Source organism: Pelodiscus sinensis, chromosome 26 (assembly GCF_052426305.1).
Source record: "Pelodiscus sinensis isolate ZL-2025 chromosome 26, ASM5242630v1, whole genome shotgun sequence".
Classification (NCBI taxonomy): Eukaryota; Metazoa; Chordata; order Testudines; family Trionychidae; genus Pelodiscus; species Pelodiscus sinensis.
In genome coordinates, this window is record NC_143077.1 from 3981573 (window position 1) to 4000634 (window position 19062).

Below are 19062 nucleotides of genomic sequence, written 5' to 3' on the forward strand. Positions count from 1 at the left end.
GCTCTGACTGCAGTCCATCTGGCAGGCTCCCAGGGCACACCGGCTCCCAGCTCTGCTTCCGGGGAGCCTGATGCTGATCCATGCTGCAGGCTCTGCTAGCCCCACTCTCAGGGCAGCCAGCTCCCCAGGAACCACAGAGACACCCCCGCACTATCCTTCCCTCCCTAGTTCCACCCAGCCCCAGGTAATACCGTTAACCATGTAACCGATAGTAACTATGTCACCATGACAAATCCTGGTTTATAGATTTTTTTTTAACCTCTCTAATGTGGATTTACACTAGCTGAGGATCTTGACCCAAAACTGGAGTAACTCCATGGAAAACGAATCCAGCTTGAGCCGTCTAGCCATCGACTAGGGCAGACCCAAAATGCACACTGCAAAAAGGGAGTTTTACAGAAGAAAATATTAGTCCTTTAACAGCCTTAAGAGATAAAAGAGAGCGGGGAGAGAGCAGTTGTTGGGATTTTAACCTCTCCGGACAAGGCAGCGCTGGTGCCTAAGCAGCAGAAAGAAGGGAGTAAAGGAACAGAAATGGAACTCGACCTGGCTGGATTGTCTCCCGGAGTGAAAAGCAAGAATGAATTGGTCTGTGACGACCGGTTTGGTTTAATGGGATTCTGGTTTAATCCTCAGTTGTTAGACACATCGTGGAAAGCTCTGTCTGTCACTTGTGCTTGTCCCTTTCCTCCATTCCTCAGGAGCAGACAGACACGGGGTGGGCCTCTAGTGCTGTCCGAGGTGACTAAGCCCACATAGAGGCACCCAAATGGACCTGGATCGAGCTGGCTGTACACCCCCACTAGGGATGCAAAATCCCGTTTAATCAATTAACGGACAAAGCGGGATCCTGGGCAGGGAACAGCTCCAGCTCTGATCTCCCCGGGGTCACGAACAGGCGAAACTCATGGGCAAGCCCCCAGCTCTGCCCCTAGCCCTGCCCCCCACTAGAGCCAAGGGCCCCCCACCTGCCGGGACACGTAGCTCCAGCCTCTGCGGGAGCATGGTAGGCAGTCTGGGGGTAGGGGACGGGTGAGGCCAGGCTGGTGGTTTGGCAAGGCAGTGCCTTTACACCTGCCGCCCCGGCTGAGCTCCAGCTCAGAGCAGGATGCACATGGAAGAGAGGGAGACTCAGGCCATGGTGGGCACCAGGGAGCATCACCCAGATCGTGCCTCAGTTGCTCTCCAGTGAAGACAGACAGGCAGGGCGGCAGTGAAGGGAGCTACAGCCGGGGGTCTCCACGAGCTCCGATATGCAAGCGAAGAAACCCCAGAGATCTTCCTCCACGCCCTGGGCAGGGGCTTTCGGCTACAATCAGAGCGTGGGGGAGTGTGTCCCAAAGGAAAGGCACCAACCGCAGGCCTGGATCAGGCCTTCCACAGAGTGCTAAGTTATTTCCTTCTCCCCCTGGCTGGGAGAGACACTGACTCGGGCTCCCTCTCAGGTTGCACCTGAAAGCTGCCCCAGGACAGCCCTCCTTACCTTGTGCAGGACGGGCGTAGGGCAGGTGTGATCAAAGAAAATGCAGCTGAAGGAGCCGTAGAGACCATCGTTAATGTAATAGAGGAAGCTCTTCTTGCGGCTGGGCTCTTCGTCTGGGGGATGGGAGAGAGCAGGGAAGGGTCACGTTGTGTGTCAAGCTTATGACGTTGACTTATGGGGCCTGGCCACGGATGTCCCATTTGTCGGCCTGACGTGGCTTTTGAGGGGTGACCAGACACCGGCATGGCTGAGGGCAACAGATAGCGAGAACTGAGGCCCGAATGAACTCCCTCCCGTTTCTGCCGGTCTCTACAGCCCTCCAGGGTCAAAACGGGTCCAGTTGGGACTAGCAAGTGCTAAGCCCCTGAGCAGTTCTGCTCTGGTTTGCTCTCAACTCGCTAGCAAAAAGCTTTTGCCCCCAGCTCAGTTACCCATCCCAGCAACCTGGTACAGCATCAGCGCCCACCTGCCCAACCTACCATCTGAGCTCAGCAGATCCCAGGGAACCTCCTGCTTGCTAATAACAGTGACCGCCAAGGTAAAGGCAGAAGCTACGTAGTAACGTCCTGGTTTGGCAATGATCTCCACCCCACAGCCTTCTGGGAAATATAAGTCCAAGGCGGAGTTTATGGTGACTGCAATCTGATGGATAGAAGGGAAGGGGAAAAAAAAGAAACCTCAAACATTTATTCCAACATGTATTAGTTAACCACCCCTTCAAAATAAAGGCCAGAGACTCAACAGTAGCTAGGACTCCCTCCCATCTACCGTCTCTGCCTAAAGAGAGCAGCTTAACATTTCTGTACCTCTTCAAACCGCACGCTGGAATTCTCGGTGCCAGGGAATCCACCTCCAATGTCTAATAAGCACAGCTTGTAGCCCAGTTCTGCACCCATTTCAAATACCAGCCGAGCATCTGCTATGGACCGAGTGAAGGCTTGAGGGTCAATGCCGCCACCGCCGACATGAAAACTAAGGGGGAAGAATCGGTAATTTAGTCGGGGGTCAGCCCCGTCTCCCGGTTTCTTCTAACCCCCGAGGGCTGAGAGCAGGGAAACGAGTGCAAAATGTTATTCAGATCATCGTAGGAGAGTTATGCACGGCCCGAACATGGAGAGGAGAGAGATTTACAGTCAGGCTTTGCCTACACTACAAGGTTTTTGTGGCAGAGAATATGCTAATGATGGACTCATTAGCATGAGTCGCGATGTCATTAGCATATTTTCTACCGATGCCTTTTGCACAAAAACCCTTTTTTCCAATATCCTCTGGGAGAGGCATAAGGATCTTGCGCCAAAGGGTTTTTCTGCACAAAACGGAAGTGGCTACACTGCTTCTTTTTGCGCAAAAACCATCGGCAGAAAATATGCTAATGACATCACAACTCATGCTAATGAGTCCGTCATTAGCATACTCTCTGCCGCAAAAACCTTGTAGTGTAGGCAAAGCCTCAGAGTAACCTTTCAGACTAAAGAAAAACAACAATAAAGCCTCCAGAGGAGAGCGCGGTGTGTGTGACTTCTCCTAGGCAGGCTGCAGTGAACGCACAGAAAGTGACTCCAGCAAGCAGGGCCGGCTTGAGCCATTCCTGCGCCCCAGGCAGCGGGCGCGCGACGCACGTGCAGCTCCCCAGGTGCACGGCGCATACATGGCCCTGCCCCCCAGCGCGCTGCGCACCTTACAGCTGCAATCAGACGTGCGGCGCCTGATGGCAGCTCTAAGGGGGGCCAGGCATGCGGCACCCCTTACAGCTGCTGTCAGGCGCCCCCATAGGTTGGCTCCCCGGGCAGCTGCCCGGCTAGCCCCCCTCCTTAAACCGGACCTGCCAGCAAGGCCCTATATATCTAGGCTGGGAATTCCAGGATGTTAGGTCTCTATTTGCAATGACTTTCAATAGGAAGTGATCCTTCTAACTCCCCTAGAATCCTTTGAAAGATATCAGCCTTAAATCCATAGGAAGAAAAGGCCTTACAGAGGCTCACTCTTGTGATAGATCGAACTAATTTTGCTCACACACCCATGACCCCTTCCTTATCTTCTTGCGTTTCATGGTCACAATTTAGCTTGAAATAGTTTTAGTTATGAAACCAAAATCCCCGAGTGCAAATTTTCTGTTTTATACTCACTGCAAAATTGGCTTGGTTATTGGCTAGTTCCCCAAGTCCACCAATGAAGGAACAGAAACGATACCATGTGACTTGGAGACCCAACCAACAGTTTGAACTTCAACACTTGCAATTTGCAAAAAACCCTGTAGCCAGGAATCCTTGGCTGAGGAAAGCAGGGAGGGAAGAGTGTGATAATTAATGTGGAATTCTGCTGCCTTTTTCTGGGCTATTTGTGACCAGAAATAGAGGCGAAATCCCTCCAGAGAATCAATACGACTGATTTGTCCAGGGTTGGGGGATCAGACAGGCCCTCCCAGATCCACACAGTGCAGTGCAAGTAAAGTTAGGGTGCAGGGTCTGTGCTTATGTCTCTCAGGTTAGGGAGAACTGGGCTTCATGGTATGTGGGTGCCACCCTGTACCTGACGCCAACGATCTCCACATTCATCTCCTTTGCCATTTCCAGCAGGCGTCTGCAGGACTTAAGGGGGGCCCCAAACTTGACGCTCAGACTGGCAGAGGGTCTGGAGCTGTCCGTGGCGATGCACAGAACCATCCTGTGGAATGAAGTTACACCAGGTCGGTGTCCCAGATCTTTGTCTCCCACTCCCGTTACCAGGCAGGCCATGGGACACGATCGCTCCAGCTCTTTACGGAAGCCCTCGTGCACGGAACATGAACGTGCTATGAAAATACACGGAGGCCCTGGCCACAACTGATCCTCTGGATGAGACTTAGAGACCGGCCTTCGACCCGTCTCTTTTCCCAGCCTCAACAGTATCCTTCTTCCATACCCAGAGTTTGGATCAGTGGCGGGCACCCTGCGGCGTGAGGGCTGCATGCGGCCCACTGGGGTTCTGCGTGTGGCCCACAAGAGAGGCTGTTTCCCGCTGCCCATGCACAGAGTTGCCAGGTTCCACTGCTGTCTGTCCGCATAGGTTTTCTCCTACTGGTATTACTAAAGCGACACTTTTACTGAAGTGTAAAACCAAGACAGGTGAAGTGAAGGGGGTGCGGATTGCACACAACACAGACTTGTGATAGCTGGGTGCTCCCCCTGCATCCAATCCCAGCGCTGCTATGGCGCAGTCAGCCCAGCCCGCAAGTTCTAGGTGCGCACGTGCAGTTACAAAATACCCCTTTTGGTTACGACACCCTCGTGAGCTGCTGAGAGGAAGGAGGGTCGCTCCTGCGGCCCACTCGCTAGCCTCGGTTGCCCACGGCTGGTTTGTATACACACCTGGCACGTGGGTGGCTCCTTGCCACCTTCCCGAGCTCCACTTCATTGTCGAAGGCCATCAGCTGCACCCCGTGACTGGCTGCGTATCTGATCTGCGAGATCTGTTTGCAGGGGTTGGTGTAGATAATCTTGGCAGGTGGGACGCCGATGCTCTGGACTAGCGCCATCTCCGCCTGCAAGGGCAGAGAAAGAGCATTAGCAGGGTGTACGGATCAGCCCCCGGGGGACTCCGTGTGGCAGGACGCAAGTTCTTATGGACCCAAGAGCTCCAGTCCTGGGGCATTCTAAAGCACGTTGTGGATTCATCAACTCATCAGCATTCAGGCCTGGGATTCTGCTGGGGAGCAGACAGATGAAGAAAGGTGGGTTTGCCCATCAGGGTCATGGTGGACTCAGCAGTAAACACATCACTAGAAACACAAGACCAAGGACGGTCTGTAAGGGCAGGAGACGAGCTGGCTGGACCAGGTGACAAGAGATGTAATAAAAACACTGCCCCCCAGCCCTTATCCATTAGGCCAGGGGTGGAGAACCTAAGGCCTGGAGGCCGGATGTGGCCCCCAACTTGCCTGGATCTGACCCCCGAGGTGCAGGGTTCCCCCCCAGCATTGGGGAGCCTGTGCTGGCTCTCCAGCCCCCTGCCCCTCCACCTCGCAATGGGGCTGGAGCACACAAAAGCCACCAGGTTGGGCTTCCCCAGGCTCTGGTGTGTGAGGGGAGTGTGGGGAGGGTCTTTCTCCTTAGTTGGGGGCCACATTAGTGAGAGGTTTGGTGTTTTTGGTTGGGGGGGTTGTTTGTTTTTGTTTTTTGCATCTCACTTGTGTGTGGCCCCCAACTGATTCTTCTGTGGGTCAGCAGCTCCTGACCCAAAAAAGGTTCCCCCCTCCCCGCCCCCGGCATTAGGCCAAACCGCTTCCCATGGTGTGAGCAGGGAGGCATAAGCATCTCCTCCCCGGCTGTCTTTAGCGCATTCACTGGCCTGGCCTCGGGGGTCTGCCTGTTTCCCCTGAAGCTTTGTTCTCAAGACCTATAAATACATGTCACCTTAGCAACGTGTTCCCCTGACTCACACAGACAGCAGTAGCCTTGCGTTGAGCCACCCTCAGCAACCAGGCTATGGTTAAAGGACACAGGAAGGAGCTCTTAACTCCGCCCCGAACCGCCTCAGAGTGCAGTGGGGCAGCACGCCCCAGAAAAACCAGCCCCCTGATGGAGCCTGCTCTCCAGGAAACATGGGAAACCCAGACATGGGAGCGAAGGGACTGATCGTGTTGGAAGCCCATTTTCCGAGATGCACCATTTCTCTTTTGCCAGAAGGGGGAGACTCCCCCGTGGAAATGCAGCCTGGGAAGTCCCTGACACGTTGTGGAGACTGCCATCGGGTTTAATATTTGTGCTCTCATAGCTTGGCGTGGCTGGTTCCCGCCCCACCGTCCGGGGGACAGATCTAGCTACAGCACCCCAAGGAGGTGGGGCTCTCGAGTTCTTCTTCCTACCTTGCTAGCACAGTCAAACCCTGCCCCCAGCTCGGCCAGCGTCCGCACCACTCCTCTGCTGCCGTTGCACTTCACCGCGTAGAACGGCTTGACGTGGGGCAAGGCCTTCAGGAAGCGCAGGTGTTTCTTCACAACATCCCCCAGGTCCGCCACAAAGAAGGCCCCTTTGCTGGTCTAGAGGGAAGAGACTGGAGCTGGCAGCTGCGCCTCCCTTCCTCCCCCAAAGGAGGAGCAGAGAATCTTCCGAGTGGAGCAGCAAAGGCCCGATGCCCGAAAGGAAGAGCCTGATTTTCCACTCAAACCAGTGACGCCAGTGGGCTTACTCCTGATTTACACCCGCACACGAAAGGGGAGAATCAGGCCCTAAGTGTCCAATGATCAAGGTCCCTCCAATTCAGGGGCTTGTTAAGAATCAAACTTTTGGCTGCTGAACACAGTGAAGCCTTCTAATGACACCCAACAACCAAGTGTCGCAGGGTGGTCACAAAAAGGGTTAAAACAGCCCTGGGAGAGGACTGTAGCTGGGGGCCAATCATGAGGGGCCTGGAGGCAGCCAATCAGAGTCCAGGAGGGCTGTATAAAAGAGATGGCTGGCCAGACTGAGGGTGTGTCTAGACTACTGAGTTTTGTCGACAAAAGTGGACTTTTGTCGACAAAACTATACCTGCGTCTACACTACCGCTGAGTTCTGTCGACATAACGTCGACAGAACTCAGCAGTTTTGTCGACGCTGGTATACCTCATTTTACGAGGCATAACGCCTTCTGTCGACAGAGTTCTGTCGACAGAAGGTGTTATTGCCTGTAGGGTTGCGTATAGACTACAGGGTTTTGTCGACAAAGCAGCTTGCTTTGTCGACAGAACTCAATGTGTCTGGACGCTCTTTGTCGACAGATACTGTCGACGAAACTTCTGTCGACAAAACCCGGTAGTCTAGTCGTACCCTGAGTGCACACTCACGCCAGCCCTGGAGGGAGAAGGACCTAGCTGCCTACTACCTGAGATACTATGGACAGAGTAGTGCTGGGTGTGGGAAGGCAGGGTGAGCCGGGGAGCTCCATGAAATACAGTTAGACTCCACGGGAGGCCAGTGGATGGGAAGGAAGGGCCCGTAGAAGCTAAGTGCCACTTACCGTCTGGGAGACCTCCATGAGGAGGTTGTCAAGGAGGTCTCGGGTGGTAAAGCCCTCCTCAACCATCATAAAGTCGGATTCGTCCAAGTACCCGTTCATCATCCAGATCTAAGGAGAATTGCTAGCTCTGAGGCCTCCTTCAGTAGGAAGTAGTTTCTAAGTATGCAACACACTGTGACGGAAGAAGGCAAAGCGTTAGTGATGGACTTCTTTGGAGTCCCTCCACCGACACCTTCCTCATCCTGGACTTTACGGCCTGGTCTATACACAAACGTGTACTGCTGTAACGAAAGATGCCGTTTTGTATGGATTTAGTTAAACCGCTGCAACGTTTGCATGTGGGCTCTGAGCAAGTAACAGATTTTTTTTTTAAACATTCACTGGCCACGTCAAAAAGCTGAAGAATCCTTTTGGGACAAAAACATTTCGTTTGGATTTTGACCATTTTTAAGTGTTTTGATTTTTGCTCATGTGAGATGGAATTTTGAAGCAAAAAAGTCGTTTTAAACCAAACAATTCTAAACATTTTGATTTTGGGGGGATTTTTTTTTAACTGAAACAATTTGCTGAAAATTGACATTCATGAAGCTCTTCAGTTTCCTGAACTTATTTTTTTTTTTAGCAAAAACAGTATTTTGTGCGAAAATTTTCACTCGCCTCTACTCGGATACAACATCAAACAGGGTTTATATCAGTTTAGCTTGTGCCAGTGACAGGCGTGAGCTAAACAGATATAAGCCAGTTTTCAACAAACATGAGCGTTCACACCCAAAAACCGCATTAGGTTGAACTAAGTTAAATTGAAGTTCCGTGTTTGAACAAGCCCAGAGCCTTGTCTCTCAGCACAGACATTTGATGACCTATTAGCAGTTCCCCGGCTAATTAAGGTCCCCGTCCCCCCCACCACCCTCCCTAAAGGGCAACTGGGGAGTGGGAAGCTCAGCACTGTGGCAGCCCAGGATGGGAGGGGATGGTGCCCCCAGCCAGCCCCTTCCACCTGCCTGGTGATTCGGTGTCTCTTTTCTTTGTTGAGAAGCTTCATTCCCATTCCAGGCACAGCCCATTTTTCTGGCACAAGCAAACCCTGGCCTTGCTATAAGTTAGAAGAAGAGGAAGCTACATACCGAATTTGGTGGTCCTAGGTCTTATCTGTTAGGAAGAGTTCTTGAACAGACAGACTCACAGACAGACAGACTCTCAAATATGAAGCAGATGAGTCTTTAATGCTTTGATCACATTTCGATTCAATATCACATTTCTCAAAATACTTAGGCACATACATAGAATCGTAGGACTGGAAGGGACCTGAAGAGGTCATTAAGTCCAGTCCCTTGTGCTCACGGCAGGACCAAGCATCGTCTAAACTATCCCTGACAGGTGTCTGTCCAACCTGCTCTTAAATATCTCCAGTGAGGGAGATTCCACAACCTCCCTAGGCAATTTATTCCAGTGCGTAACCACCCTGACAGTTAGAAAGTTTTTCCTAATATCTAACTGTATTTGGGCAGCTGGCCCACTCTGGCCAGAAGGGGTTAAAGCTGGTTGGAGGGAGACCGCACAATGCCCCAGCCAATGAGGAAAGGGCTCATAGGGGAACCTATCAGAGGATGGCTTGCTGGGACAGCTGTGTTTATAAGGAACTGCTCGGCAGACGGTGGAGAGAACACAGAGCAAGGACAGGAGACGCACTGGCTGCAAGGGGGCACCTTGCTGAAGCCTGAGCTAATTCCCAGTGTGACCAGCAGGAGGTGCCACACCAGTGAGTCACGGACTGTTACACAACTGTTTCTCAACTTTTTTTTTTATAAAGTACCCCTTTAAAAAAAAAATTATAAGTACCTCCAGTTTTCAGACACAATTTTTTTTTACCATTGCAACACATTTGTTTAAACAACTTAATTGCAGCCAGGCGTGCAATTAAATTTTTGGGTGTAAAAAGTACAAAAATAATAAAGCGCTGTAAAACTTAACACAAAAATTCAGTTTTCTCCAAATTTCAGTTGTGTTGACATACCCACCAGACTTCTCTCTAGTACCCCTAGTGGTACTTGTACCACTGGTTGAGAAACACTGTGTTACACCAACCCAAACCTCCCTTGCTGCAATTTAAGCCCCTTGCTTCTTGTCCTATCCTCAGAAGAGAATAATTTTTCTCCCTCCTCCTTGTAACATCTTCTTAGGTATTTGAAAACTCTTCTCTTGTCCGCTTTCAGTCTTCTCTTTTCCAGACTAAACAAACCCCAGTTCTTTCAATCTTCCCTTGCAGGTCATGTTTTCTAGACCTTGCATCATTTTTTTGCTCTTCTCTGGATTTTTTTTCCCAGTGTCTCCACATCTGTCCTGAAATGCGGCACCCAGAACTGGACACAATACAGGCAGTCCCCGGGTTACATGGGTCCGACTTACATCGGATCCCTACTTACAAACGGGGTGAGGCAACCCCGCACTAGCTGCTTCCCCCCAGCAGACCAGGGAGACGCGAAGCTAGCGCTCCCCCCCCTCCCCCAGCAGACCAGGGAGAAGTGGAGCGGCTTTTCTCAGCAGACACCTTAGCTTGAGAATAAAGGACTGAGGGAAGTGAGGTGTGGGAGAATAAAACTGAGCTCTGGAGAAAGGTTTGGCTAGAGTTTCCCCTACAATAATATGTACCAGTTCTGACTTAAATACAAATTCAACTTAAGAACAAACCTACAGTCCCTATCTTGTACGTAACCCGGGGACTGCCTAGAAGAATGACTTCTTGTGTCTTGCTCACAACACTCCTGTTCATGCAACCCAGAATCATGTCTGGGTTTTTTACAACAGTGTCACGCTGTTGACTCATAGTTAGTTTGTGGTCCACTTTGACTACTAGATCCCTTTCTGCAGGACTCCTTCCTAGACAGTCGCTTCCCATTCTGTATGTTGGGAGCTCTGTGTCTCGGTTTTACTCCTGTATAGTGACAATGAAATCAGTGTGGCAATGGGCCAGTATCTCTCAGGTGACAGGCCTTTCAGGGGATAAGTTTGCCTCTACAAGGGACTCAGTTTAATAGTTTCATCTGCAGCCAACAGCCTGACCTACCTCAGGTAGTCTTAGGCAACAAGTTAATGACAAAGCCAATTTACCTGTAAACTTAAATTGACTCTGTATGCCAAATACATTCCCTCACACTCGCATACAGAGCTTAATCTGACGTGTGTTATGCAGTAGGGTCATGGTCCCCAACACGGTGCCATTTGTGTGCACCCGCCAAGTGCTCGGGGCTGGCCTGGACCCGGGCATGTGGCGCACGGTGAGTGCCGGCCCCGGGAGCGCCGCGGATTGGCCGCCCGCGCTCTGGGCGCGCGGCGCTTGGGGGGGGGGGGGGGGGGGGCGGGGGGCTTGGGGGGGGGGGGGAACGCCGGCCCCAGGCACGCGGCGTTTGCAGAGGGCGCCGGCCCCGGGCGCGCGGCGCTTGGTGGGGGGAGAGCACCGGCCCCGGGTGCGTGGTGCTTGGAGGGGGCCCCGGGCGCGTGGCTATGGGGGGGCTCCAACCCTAGGCATGCGGCTATGGGGGGGGCCGCCCCCGGGCGCGCAAGTGTCCCCGCCCCCTGGCGCCCGGCGGGCGAACGGCCACGCCCCCTGGCGCCCGGCAACCTCTAATGGTTGGGGACCACTGCAGTAGGGATTCTCTGGGTCGTTTTCCAGGAGATTAGTTTCATGGACCTCGTTTCCCAAGCACGCACAAACCAAGGGATGCCACTAAAACGATGTGGCAGCACACGTACCTTCGGAAAACCTTAGTATGAGATTACCTGGTTTGCCAACCAGTCGTGACATGACAGGCCAGACCCCTTTAATGGCATTAATCAGTGTAGCTCCTTTGACTTCAATGGAACTACACCAATGTACGCCGGCTGGAGAGCTGCCTGTGGCATAGTGCATGCATCCTAGGGGCAGAGTTAAGGTGATGATCTGATGTTTTCCAACATGAATGCTGAACTGGGTAGCTGTAGTGATCTCTTGCCATGTAATTAGCTCCAGCCAATAACCTAAGAATGTTAAAACACCACAAAGTCTTGCAGGAACTATTTCTAGTCTCAGCTTTAACTCTGGTCCCTTTTCCATCCTTCATCTTTTGGGTTAACACTGCCAGCCTTATCGCCCGTGATCAAAATAATTGCCAGACTCTGCATCTGAGAACTGGACAGCATCTCTCACCCTTTGCAGAGATTGACTTGGGAAATGGCGAGCGCAGGATGGAGGGGCAAACCACATGCAGGTTTCAGAAACCACATGCGTCTCGGGCTTTCGAGGAAATACATGTGGCGGGGAAATAATGGAAACTGTGCAGCAGGGGAGGGAGAGTTGAGAGGGGACAAGAATCCTTCTGGTTTCTCCTCACCCAAACACACCAATGATCAGGCGCTGGATCGCCCAGTCCGCACTGGATACAAGCGATCATGTGGAACACGCTGTCTCTCTCCCCCCGCCGTTACCAGATGCGGTTTTTTTTCCTTACCACGTTCCAAAGCCTCCTTCCTGGGGCACTAGGTGTAATGCCAGGGGGGCTCTCCGGTGAACTCGGAGCTTTGGCAACTCCCCGAGGCGCAGGTGCTGCTGCGGATCCGAGATCTCTACAGGGGAAAGAGTGCAAGGTGCAGCTGCTTATTGAGAGGGGCCAGGTGCATGCAGACAGCAGAGCAGTCCCCAGCCTATCCGTCCCTATGCCTCTGCTCCCACCTGGCATTCAGCACCCTAGTCATCCTCCTCCCCAGAAAGGCACCCATCGCCCCCTCCTCCCAGCCAGTCCAGCTGCCCCAGGGCTGCTCCCTCCCACCCCTCCATCACACCGATTCCTCTGCTCTGCCGGGACACCGGCCTCTCCTCCGTTACCTTAAAAAGCATTTAAACGGATTCTGCCCATGGGTCTCCCAAGAGAGTGAATTGGCTTCTGCGGTGGCTGTTCCTCCTCCCCCACTCCCAAGCCTACACCATGCAGGCAGCACCAACCAAACCTGCCCTCCTGGGGAGCCTCCGCCACCCCATCTATCCACAGCTCCCGCCCACCTCTGACTCACAAGAGTGGCCCTGGCAACCAAACCCAGCTATCCTATTGGCTGAGCTGGACACAAAGCCCTCTCTATGGCATCCCCATTGCAAGCAGGAGGCTGGGCGGGCCCCAGGCTGCTGGGGGGCAGAGTGGAGGCTGCCCATGGGGCACGAGGACCAGGCTCTGCTCACTCTGCACCCAGCTATCGATTTGCTGACAGGCTGTCAGCTGATCTCTCCGACTGCCTGACAAGCAGGCAGGCAGCAAAGCTCTGGCAAGAAGCCACTCGCTCACCCGGCCCTAGTGCAGAAGTAGCAGGAGCAGGGGTCACTGGAAAGTCCCAGGGGGAGAGGAACTGGGCCAAGGAGGGCTTGGGGGGGGAGGGGGAGGGACAAAGGCCTTCTGCAGCTTAAGCCCGGGGCATCCGCCAGCATGGTATTTCTTTGAATCACAACGTGCTGCCTTGAGTCATCCTAGAGGGGCGCGGCTCCGTGGGCTGACTGCACCCGTGCTGTAATGCTGTTGAGTTCGGTGGCTTGACGCCGAGGGAATCTCTCTGGGCTCGGATTGCTTCCAGTCTTCGGAGCCTCCCAGCCCTGGGGCAGCGTCTCAAAAATCCCCGGATGCGCCGGGAACGAGCTCCCGGGTGTTTCGGGATAACACACGACCCTCCCTGTCCGAAGGGCGTTTCTGGCTGCGGGAGCTCCAAGAGCAAGTTCCAGCTGGTTACCAAGCAGGGCCACGGCCATGCACAGAGCAGCACGGTCCTTCCCCATCCTCAGTTTTTACTGCTGTTACTACTGGGCACCCAGCAACCTTAACTGTCCTCCTCCCCGAACACCCAGCTCTCCCAAAAGGTTCCCCCATCCATCCCTGCACCTTTGGCCCCCAGGCCATCTGGACAGGCTCCCTCAAGCCTGATTCCTCTGCTCCTGCTTTGGTCGGCGTTTTGCAATCCGTTCAGTCTGCGCCGGGACCAAACCTCTCTGTGTTAGTGTCACATCGGCCCGAGGTGTTAGGGATGCAGCTAGAGGACAGAGACAGATCCTTCCATGTCCCTCTACGCCCACTTAGTGCTGCCGGCTCCCTGACGCTGACCTCTCTTAGCTGCCGCCAACCTTTCAAACGTAAAAAGCTGGTCCTCTAAGCTTTAGGACCCTACCAGATTCATGGCTATGAAATCTGGCCTTTCGTGGGCTTTTACCCAACACCCTTCCCATTGCACAAGGGAAACCAGCGTTTTGGGCCCTGACCCAAAAGGGAGTTGCAGGGTGGGGGGGTCACAAGCTAATTTCTGGGGTGCGGTGGCATTGCCACTCTCACTTCTGGGCTGACTTCAGAGCTGGGCAGCTGGAGAATGGTGGCTGCTGGCCAGGTGCCCAGCTCAGAAGCGTGGCAACACCATATCATGCCACCTTTAGTCCTTTGGTGCTGCCTTCAGAGCTGGGTGGCTGGACCGTACTGGCTGCGGACTGAGGAGGGCCCAGCTCTGCAGGCAGCAGCGCAGAAGCGAAGGTGGCAATACCATACCACACCACGCCATCCTTGCTTCTGCACTGCTGCTGTGGGTGGCTCCGCCTTCAGAGCTGGGCTCTGGGCCAGCAGCTGCCTCACTCCAGCTGCCCAGGTCTGTAGGCAGTGCCACCGCCAGCAGCAGAGCAGCAGGGTAACCGTACCGCAGAATGCCCCCCACGCAAATCCTCTGTGAGCCAGACCCTCTGCCATTACACAACTGTGAAACTTCCGATTTAAATCGCTATATTCACCACTTTTACAGTTTTTAAAACCCTGTGATCATTAAAAACAATGTGCAGTCCTGGGGCACCTTAAAGACTAACAAACTTATTTAGGCATAAGTTTTCATGGGCAGGAATTCACTTTGTCAAAGTAGGCTCCAGCCCACAAAAACTCATGCCCAAATAAATGTGTTAGGGTATGTCTACACTAGCCCCCAGATCGGATATTGAGGGCGACCGAAATTGCAAATGAAGCGTGGGATTTAAATATCCCGCGCTTGATTTGCATGTTCCCAGCTGGTCACCATTTTTAGAAACTGACTAACCCGAAGTAACTGTTCGCATCTACACACAGCAGTGAAACAGGATTCCGAAATAAAGCCCTAAATCGAATTAGCTGGTATTCCTCCTGCAATGAGGCTTACCAGCTAATTCGATTTAGGGCTTTATTTCAGAATCCCATTTCACTGCTACGTGTAGACACAGGCGGTTACTTCAGGCTAGTCAATTTCTAAAATGACGACTGGCCGGGAACATGCAAATCAAGCACGGGATATTTAAATCCCGCGCTTCATTTGCAATTTCGGTCACCCTCATTAGCCTCCCTAGATCGATCTGGGGGCTAGTGTAGACATACCCTTAGTCTTTAAGGTGCCACAGGACTCCTCGTTGGTTTTCCTGAAACAGACTAACACAGTGACCTCTGAAACTTATGATCATTAAATTGCCCAAAATGGACCATGAATTTGACAGTGCCCTAAACATAAGGAAGTACTTCTTCACACAACATACCGTCAACCTGTGGAACTCATTGCCACAGGATGTTATGAAGCTCAGCTGTATAGCTGGGTTCTAAAAAGACTTAGGTAAATTCATAGAGGATAGGTCCACCAATCGCTATTAGCCAAGCCCATCAGGGATGTAAATCCCATGTTTTGCTTATTCCTAAACCTCTGAGTACCAGATGCTGAGACTGGATGATAGAGGAGGGATCACTTGGAATGAACAAACCAGGACAATTTACCATCTGAAACCTCTGGCACTGGCCACTGTCAGAAGACAGGATACTGGGCTAGGTGGACCTTCTGATCCAATTATGGCTGTGTGACTTCATAATAAACCCTCTAGCCAAGGCATCCAATTATGGCTGTGTGACTTCATAATAAACCCTCTAGCCAAGGCATGCGGTTTACCTTAGGTTGGGTGGAAGGAATGCAGACACCCATTTCTCTCCACAGTCAAAGAATGAAATGCTGTTTAAGTACAGGATAGAGACACGGGGAATCTCAAGGCCTCGTGTAGGTTCTGAACCTGACTCAGTTTGTGGCCATCCCCCTCTATGCCTCAGTTTCCCCACTGGGGATATAAATACTTCCCTGCCTCCCAGGCACGTTGGACGGATAGGCTCTGTAACAGATGCAACCATCTCCTTGGAAAACCTTACTTAATTAAGTGAAGATGTGACCCACACAACTAGTAGAGTACTTTACCAGGTAGTGGCACTGATACCACTTACAGAGAGAAAGAATGAGTTTGCTTTACAGCCTTAGCTGAGAGCCTGTTGGCTTTTAACTCAAGCGATAGAGGCCCATAGTCCCAAGTTCATAAAGAGCTGCATGGTAACCTGGGTCAGCCGGCAATTACAGCTGTTCATAACCTTCTGAGAGAAAGCCAAACACAGACACTAGCTGTTTAGACCAGTGCTTCTCAACCAGCGGTACGAGTACCCTTAGGGGTACTCAAGAGAAGTCTGGGGGGTATGTCAACACAACTGAAATTTGGAGAAAACTGAATTTTTGTGTTAAGTTTTACAGCGCTTTATTATTTATTTATTTTTTACACCCAAAACTTTCAGCGCCCACCTAGCTACGATTAAGTAGTTTAAACAAATGTATTGCAATGGTAGAAAAAAAATGTGTGTGTCTGAAAAATGTAGGTACTTGGGGTACTTATAAATTTTTTTTAAAAAAACAGGGTACTTATCTTTTTTTTTAAGGGGTACTTCATAAAAATAGGTTGAGAAACACTGGTTTAGACAGTCTGGCTTGCTGGGGATGTCCAAGTGTAGGCACATAACTGTGCAGCCCAGAAAAAACCTGGTCAGGAGGGAGAGAGACACTAGTCTCTATCCAAGAGAGGTGACGAATGCAGAGCTGAGAGCCTAGATGGGCTGCCCGGAGTAGACCACGAAGGTGGACTACAGATGCAGATACAGAACTGCTCATCTGTGTTTTCAAAGCCCGAAACATTGCTAAGGTGCATACTCAGACACCCAAATATTGTTATCCGGTCTAAGTTATTTTCCTCTCCTCCAGCTCCATATGAGCCCTGACCTCTCCCTGGAAGGCCAGTGGTTATGACTAACAGGAAACCCAAAACTGCTCATTCCAAATTCAAACCATTCCCGAGTCGAGGAGAATCTGCACCCGAGGGAAGTGGAGACGAAAATACGAGGAAGTTCTGCTAGCCGTTTATCTCCCAGTGACTCTGTTCTCCTCTCTCCTGCCTGGGGACCTTGAAATGCAGCTGAGAGATAAACAGAAGGCCCTGATTATGGTGATTTCTAGCCTTGGAGGAACCCTCCTTGCAAGCTAGTTCGTCAGTACATTTCAGACGAAAGCAACTTGTACTAGCCGTTTGGTTTGCTCTGAATAAGAGGGTGAGCCCACTGCAAAGCGGTGACAATTGACAACAGCCCCTTCAAACCCAGACAGGGCCAGACATCACACTTGTCTCCGTGTCAGAAACGTGGCCAGTACAGCCCCCATGGGCCATGGAAACGGCTCAGGCCCCAGTTAGAAGAAAAAGGCTTAGAAAGAGACATCGTCCCCCGCACTCCCACACAGCAAGTTACTCAGTTCCTCTGCCATGCTGAATAACACTGATGTAGTAAAATGAGAGCCTGAAACACGTAGCACAGGCCTGGTGTGAGGTCTGAGGCCTGCCTACCTATGATCAGGCCTTTGCCAATATAAAGCAAAGCTGGCTGCTACAACAGAGAGCTGTTCTGGACAGACTGGTCCAGAGCTCTACCTCCATGTGGCAAAGGGCCATATGAACACAGGTGCGAGAGCTCTCTCATTCCTCGCCCCCCTGCCTTCCTAGCCAGTTGCTGCTAAGCCAGATGGTCACAGTTCTCAGCTGCTTTCTTATCTGCCAGGTGCTTTCCAGCCCAGGCTGTTCCAGAAAGCCAGGCCCTCCAATACGCACACAGCAGCTCTTGACTTCAGGGCAGATGAGTATTTGCTCCTCTGGCTCATCCGGCCTGCTCATCAGGTGAGGTGTAGTGTCTACGATGCACAGGCACCCATAAGCCAGCCTCTTAAGAATTAAACAGCGCGTTCACTCATGGGTGACAATATGCACAGAGGCAGGCTGATTTCATGTTTGAGGCACAAGCTTGGGAGCTGGGGCTCTGCCATTGACTCACCACATTAACCAGGACCCCTCTCAGAGCCTTAGAAACCCAGCCTGTATTCTTTGTATTGTGCTAGTGCCTAGGAACCTCCTCCATGGAGCTGGACAAGGGATGTAAAGGTGTAAACAGTTAACCAAAGAGCCTGCGCTCATCAGTTAACGTTCATGGTCACACGCAGGCTCCCGGTGTGCAAGGAGCGGCTGGCTTAAAAGCCAGCTCCCCGCACGCACCAGCTCCGGGAACTGCCTGCCACCCTGCACTCTTAACTCTGGTACAGAGGCAGCAGCGCGGGGCAGCAGGCAAGAGCTGGCTCCCCGTGCACTCCGGCTCCCAGGGAGCTAACTTCTGCCCTGCGCGTAATCACTGAAATTTCCAGCAGTTACAATGTTACTTAATTACACCTGTTTTAACATCCCCCATCTGGACCCCTCAGGCCAGGTGATGTACAATCCGGCTCCTGCCCCAAAGATTTTACAATCAAATAAGCTTTATCCAAGAGAGAAGAGGTGGGGACAAACAAGGGAGCAGAAGGAAAACGGCACTCATCAGAACAACCTGCCTCCCCTTCACATGGGGGGTTACTATGATTCTGAAAGTGCTTTGTCCTCAAATGCCCGGGTGGCTAGGAGCAGAACAGAGAGTTCTTAGCACAGTCGTTGCAGATTATCAGAGACTTTCAGGGTGACACTGGGCTCTACAGTCCCTAAGAGATCTCCCTCTCCTCCCAAACTCTGCAGGCATCCTCCCCGCTTAGCTCTCCTCTCCACAGCTCCTGCTGACCCAAAGGCTCAGGAGACGGGTACAAACTCCTCCCTCTCTGGTCGCAGCCAAATTCAGACTCAGCCACCAGGGCTGCATTATGACTTTCGTGGGCCCTAGGCACTTTTGCCTTCATGGGCCCCTTCCTCCATAAAAAAAAAATTAAAAATTATTTTGTATATAACTTTAAATACTTCAACATTTTATTTTTTTCTGTTTTAGGCAAAATTTAATAGATTTTCGTGGGCCCTAAAAGTTTCATTTTTTTCCTTCTGATTTTAAAAGAAATTAAAACATTTTTGTGGGCCCCTAAAAGTATCGTGGGCCCTAGGCACTGGGCCTACTGGGTAAGTCGGCCCTGTCGGCCACTTCCCTCACTGCAGAGACAGCAAAAGGTTCTGAATGACGTATGGAAATAAAAACTCATATTTTGTTTGCCTCCATATAAAGCCATGTCGCTAACAAACCCCAGTGAAATTGTGGAGGTGAACGGGTTCAGGGAATGAAATAACACACGTAGGGTACTTCTGATCACTTATTCATAGTTATACTAACACTTAGCAAGAGGGTGGCAGGGCAGAAGTGGGTGGCCTGGGAGCTACCAAATGGAAAAGCAGCTTATTTCACACAGGAAATTCCTATCCCAGCCCCAGTAAGTACAGAAGCAGCAAGCAG

At 51.9% G+C, this 19062-nt stretch overlaps 1 protein-coding gene across 7 annotated transcripts in view; it reads right to left on the reverse strand.

The window, feature by feature from the left end:
• The window catches only part of AZIN2 (antizyme inhibitor 2), a 55777-nt gene that overhangs the window by 2835 nt on the left and 33880 nt on the right, over positions 1-19062 (reverse strand). For 2 of the 7 annotated variants that reach the window (XR_003088196.3, XM_075908502.2), the window contains exons 1-9: positions 12318-12477; positions 11944-12058; positions 7460-7631; positions 6327-6500; positions 4831-5003; positions 4013-4147; positions 2290-2455; positions 1963-2125; positions 1484-1596 (exon numbers count right to left, since the gene is read on the reverse strand). Coding sequence is in view for 6 of the 7 variants with exons in the window: in XM_075908502.2 (XP_075764617.2) it covers positions 1484-1596; positions 1963-2125; positions 2290-2455; positions 4013-4147; positions 4831-5003; positions 6327-6500; positions 7460-7561 (1026 nt within the window). In the remaining variant the exon portion in view is untranslated. 7 annotated transcript variants of the gene reach the window in all.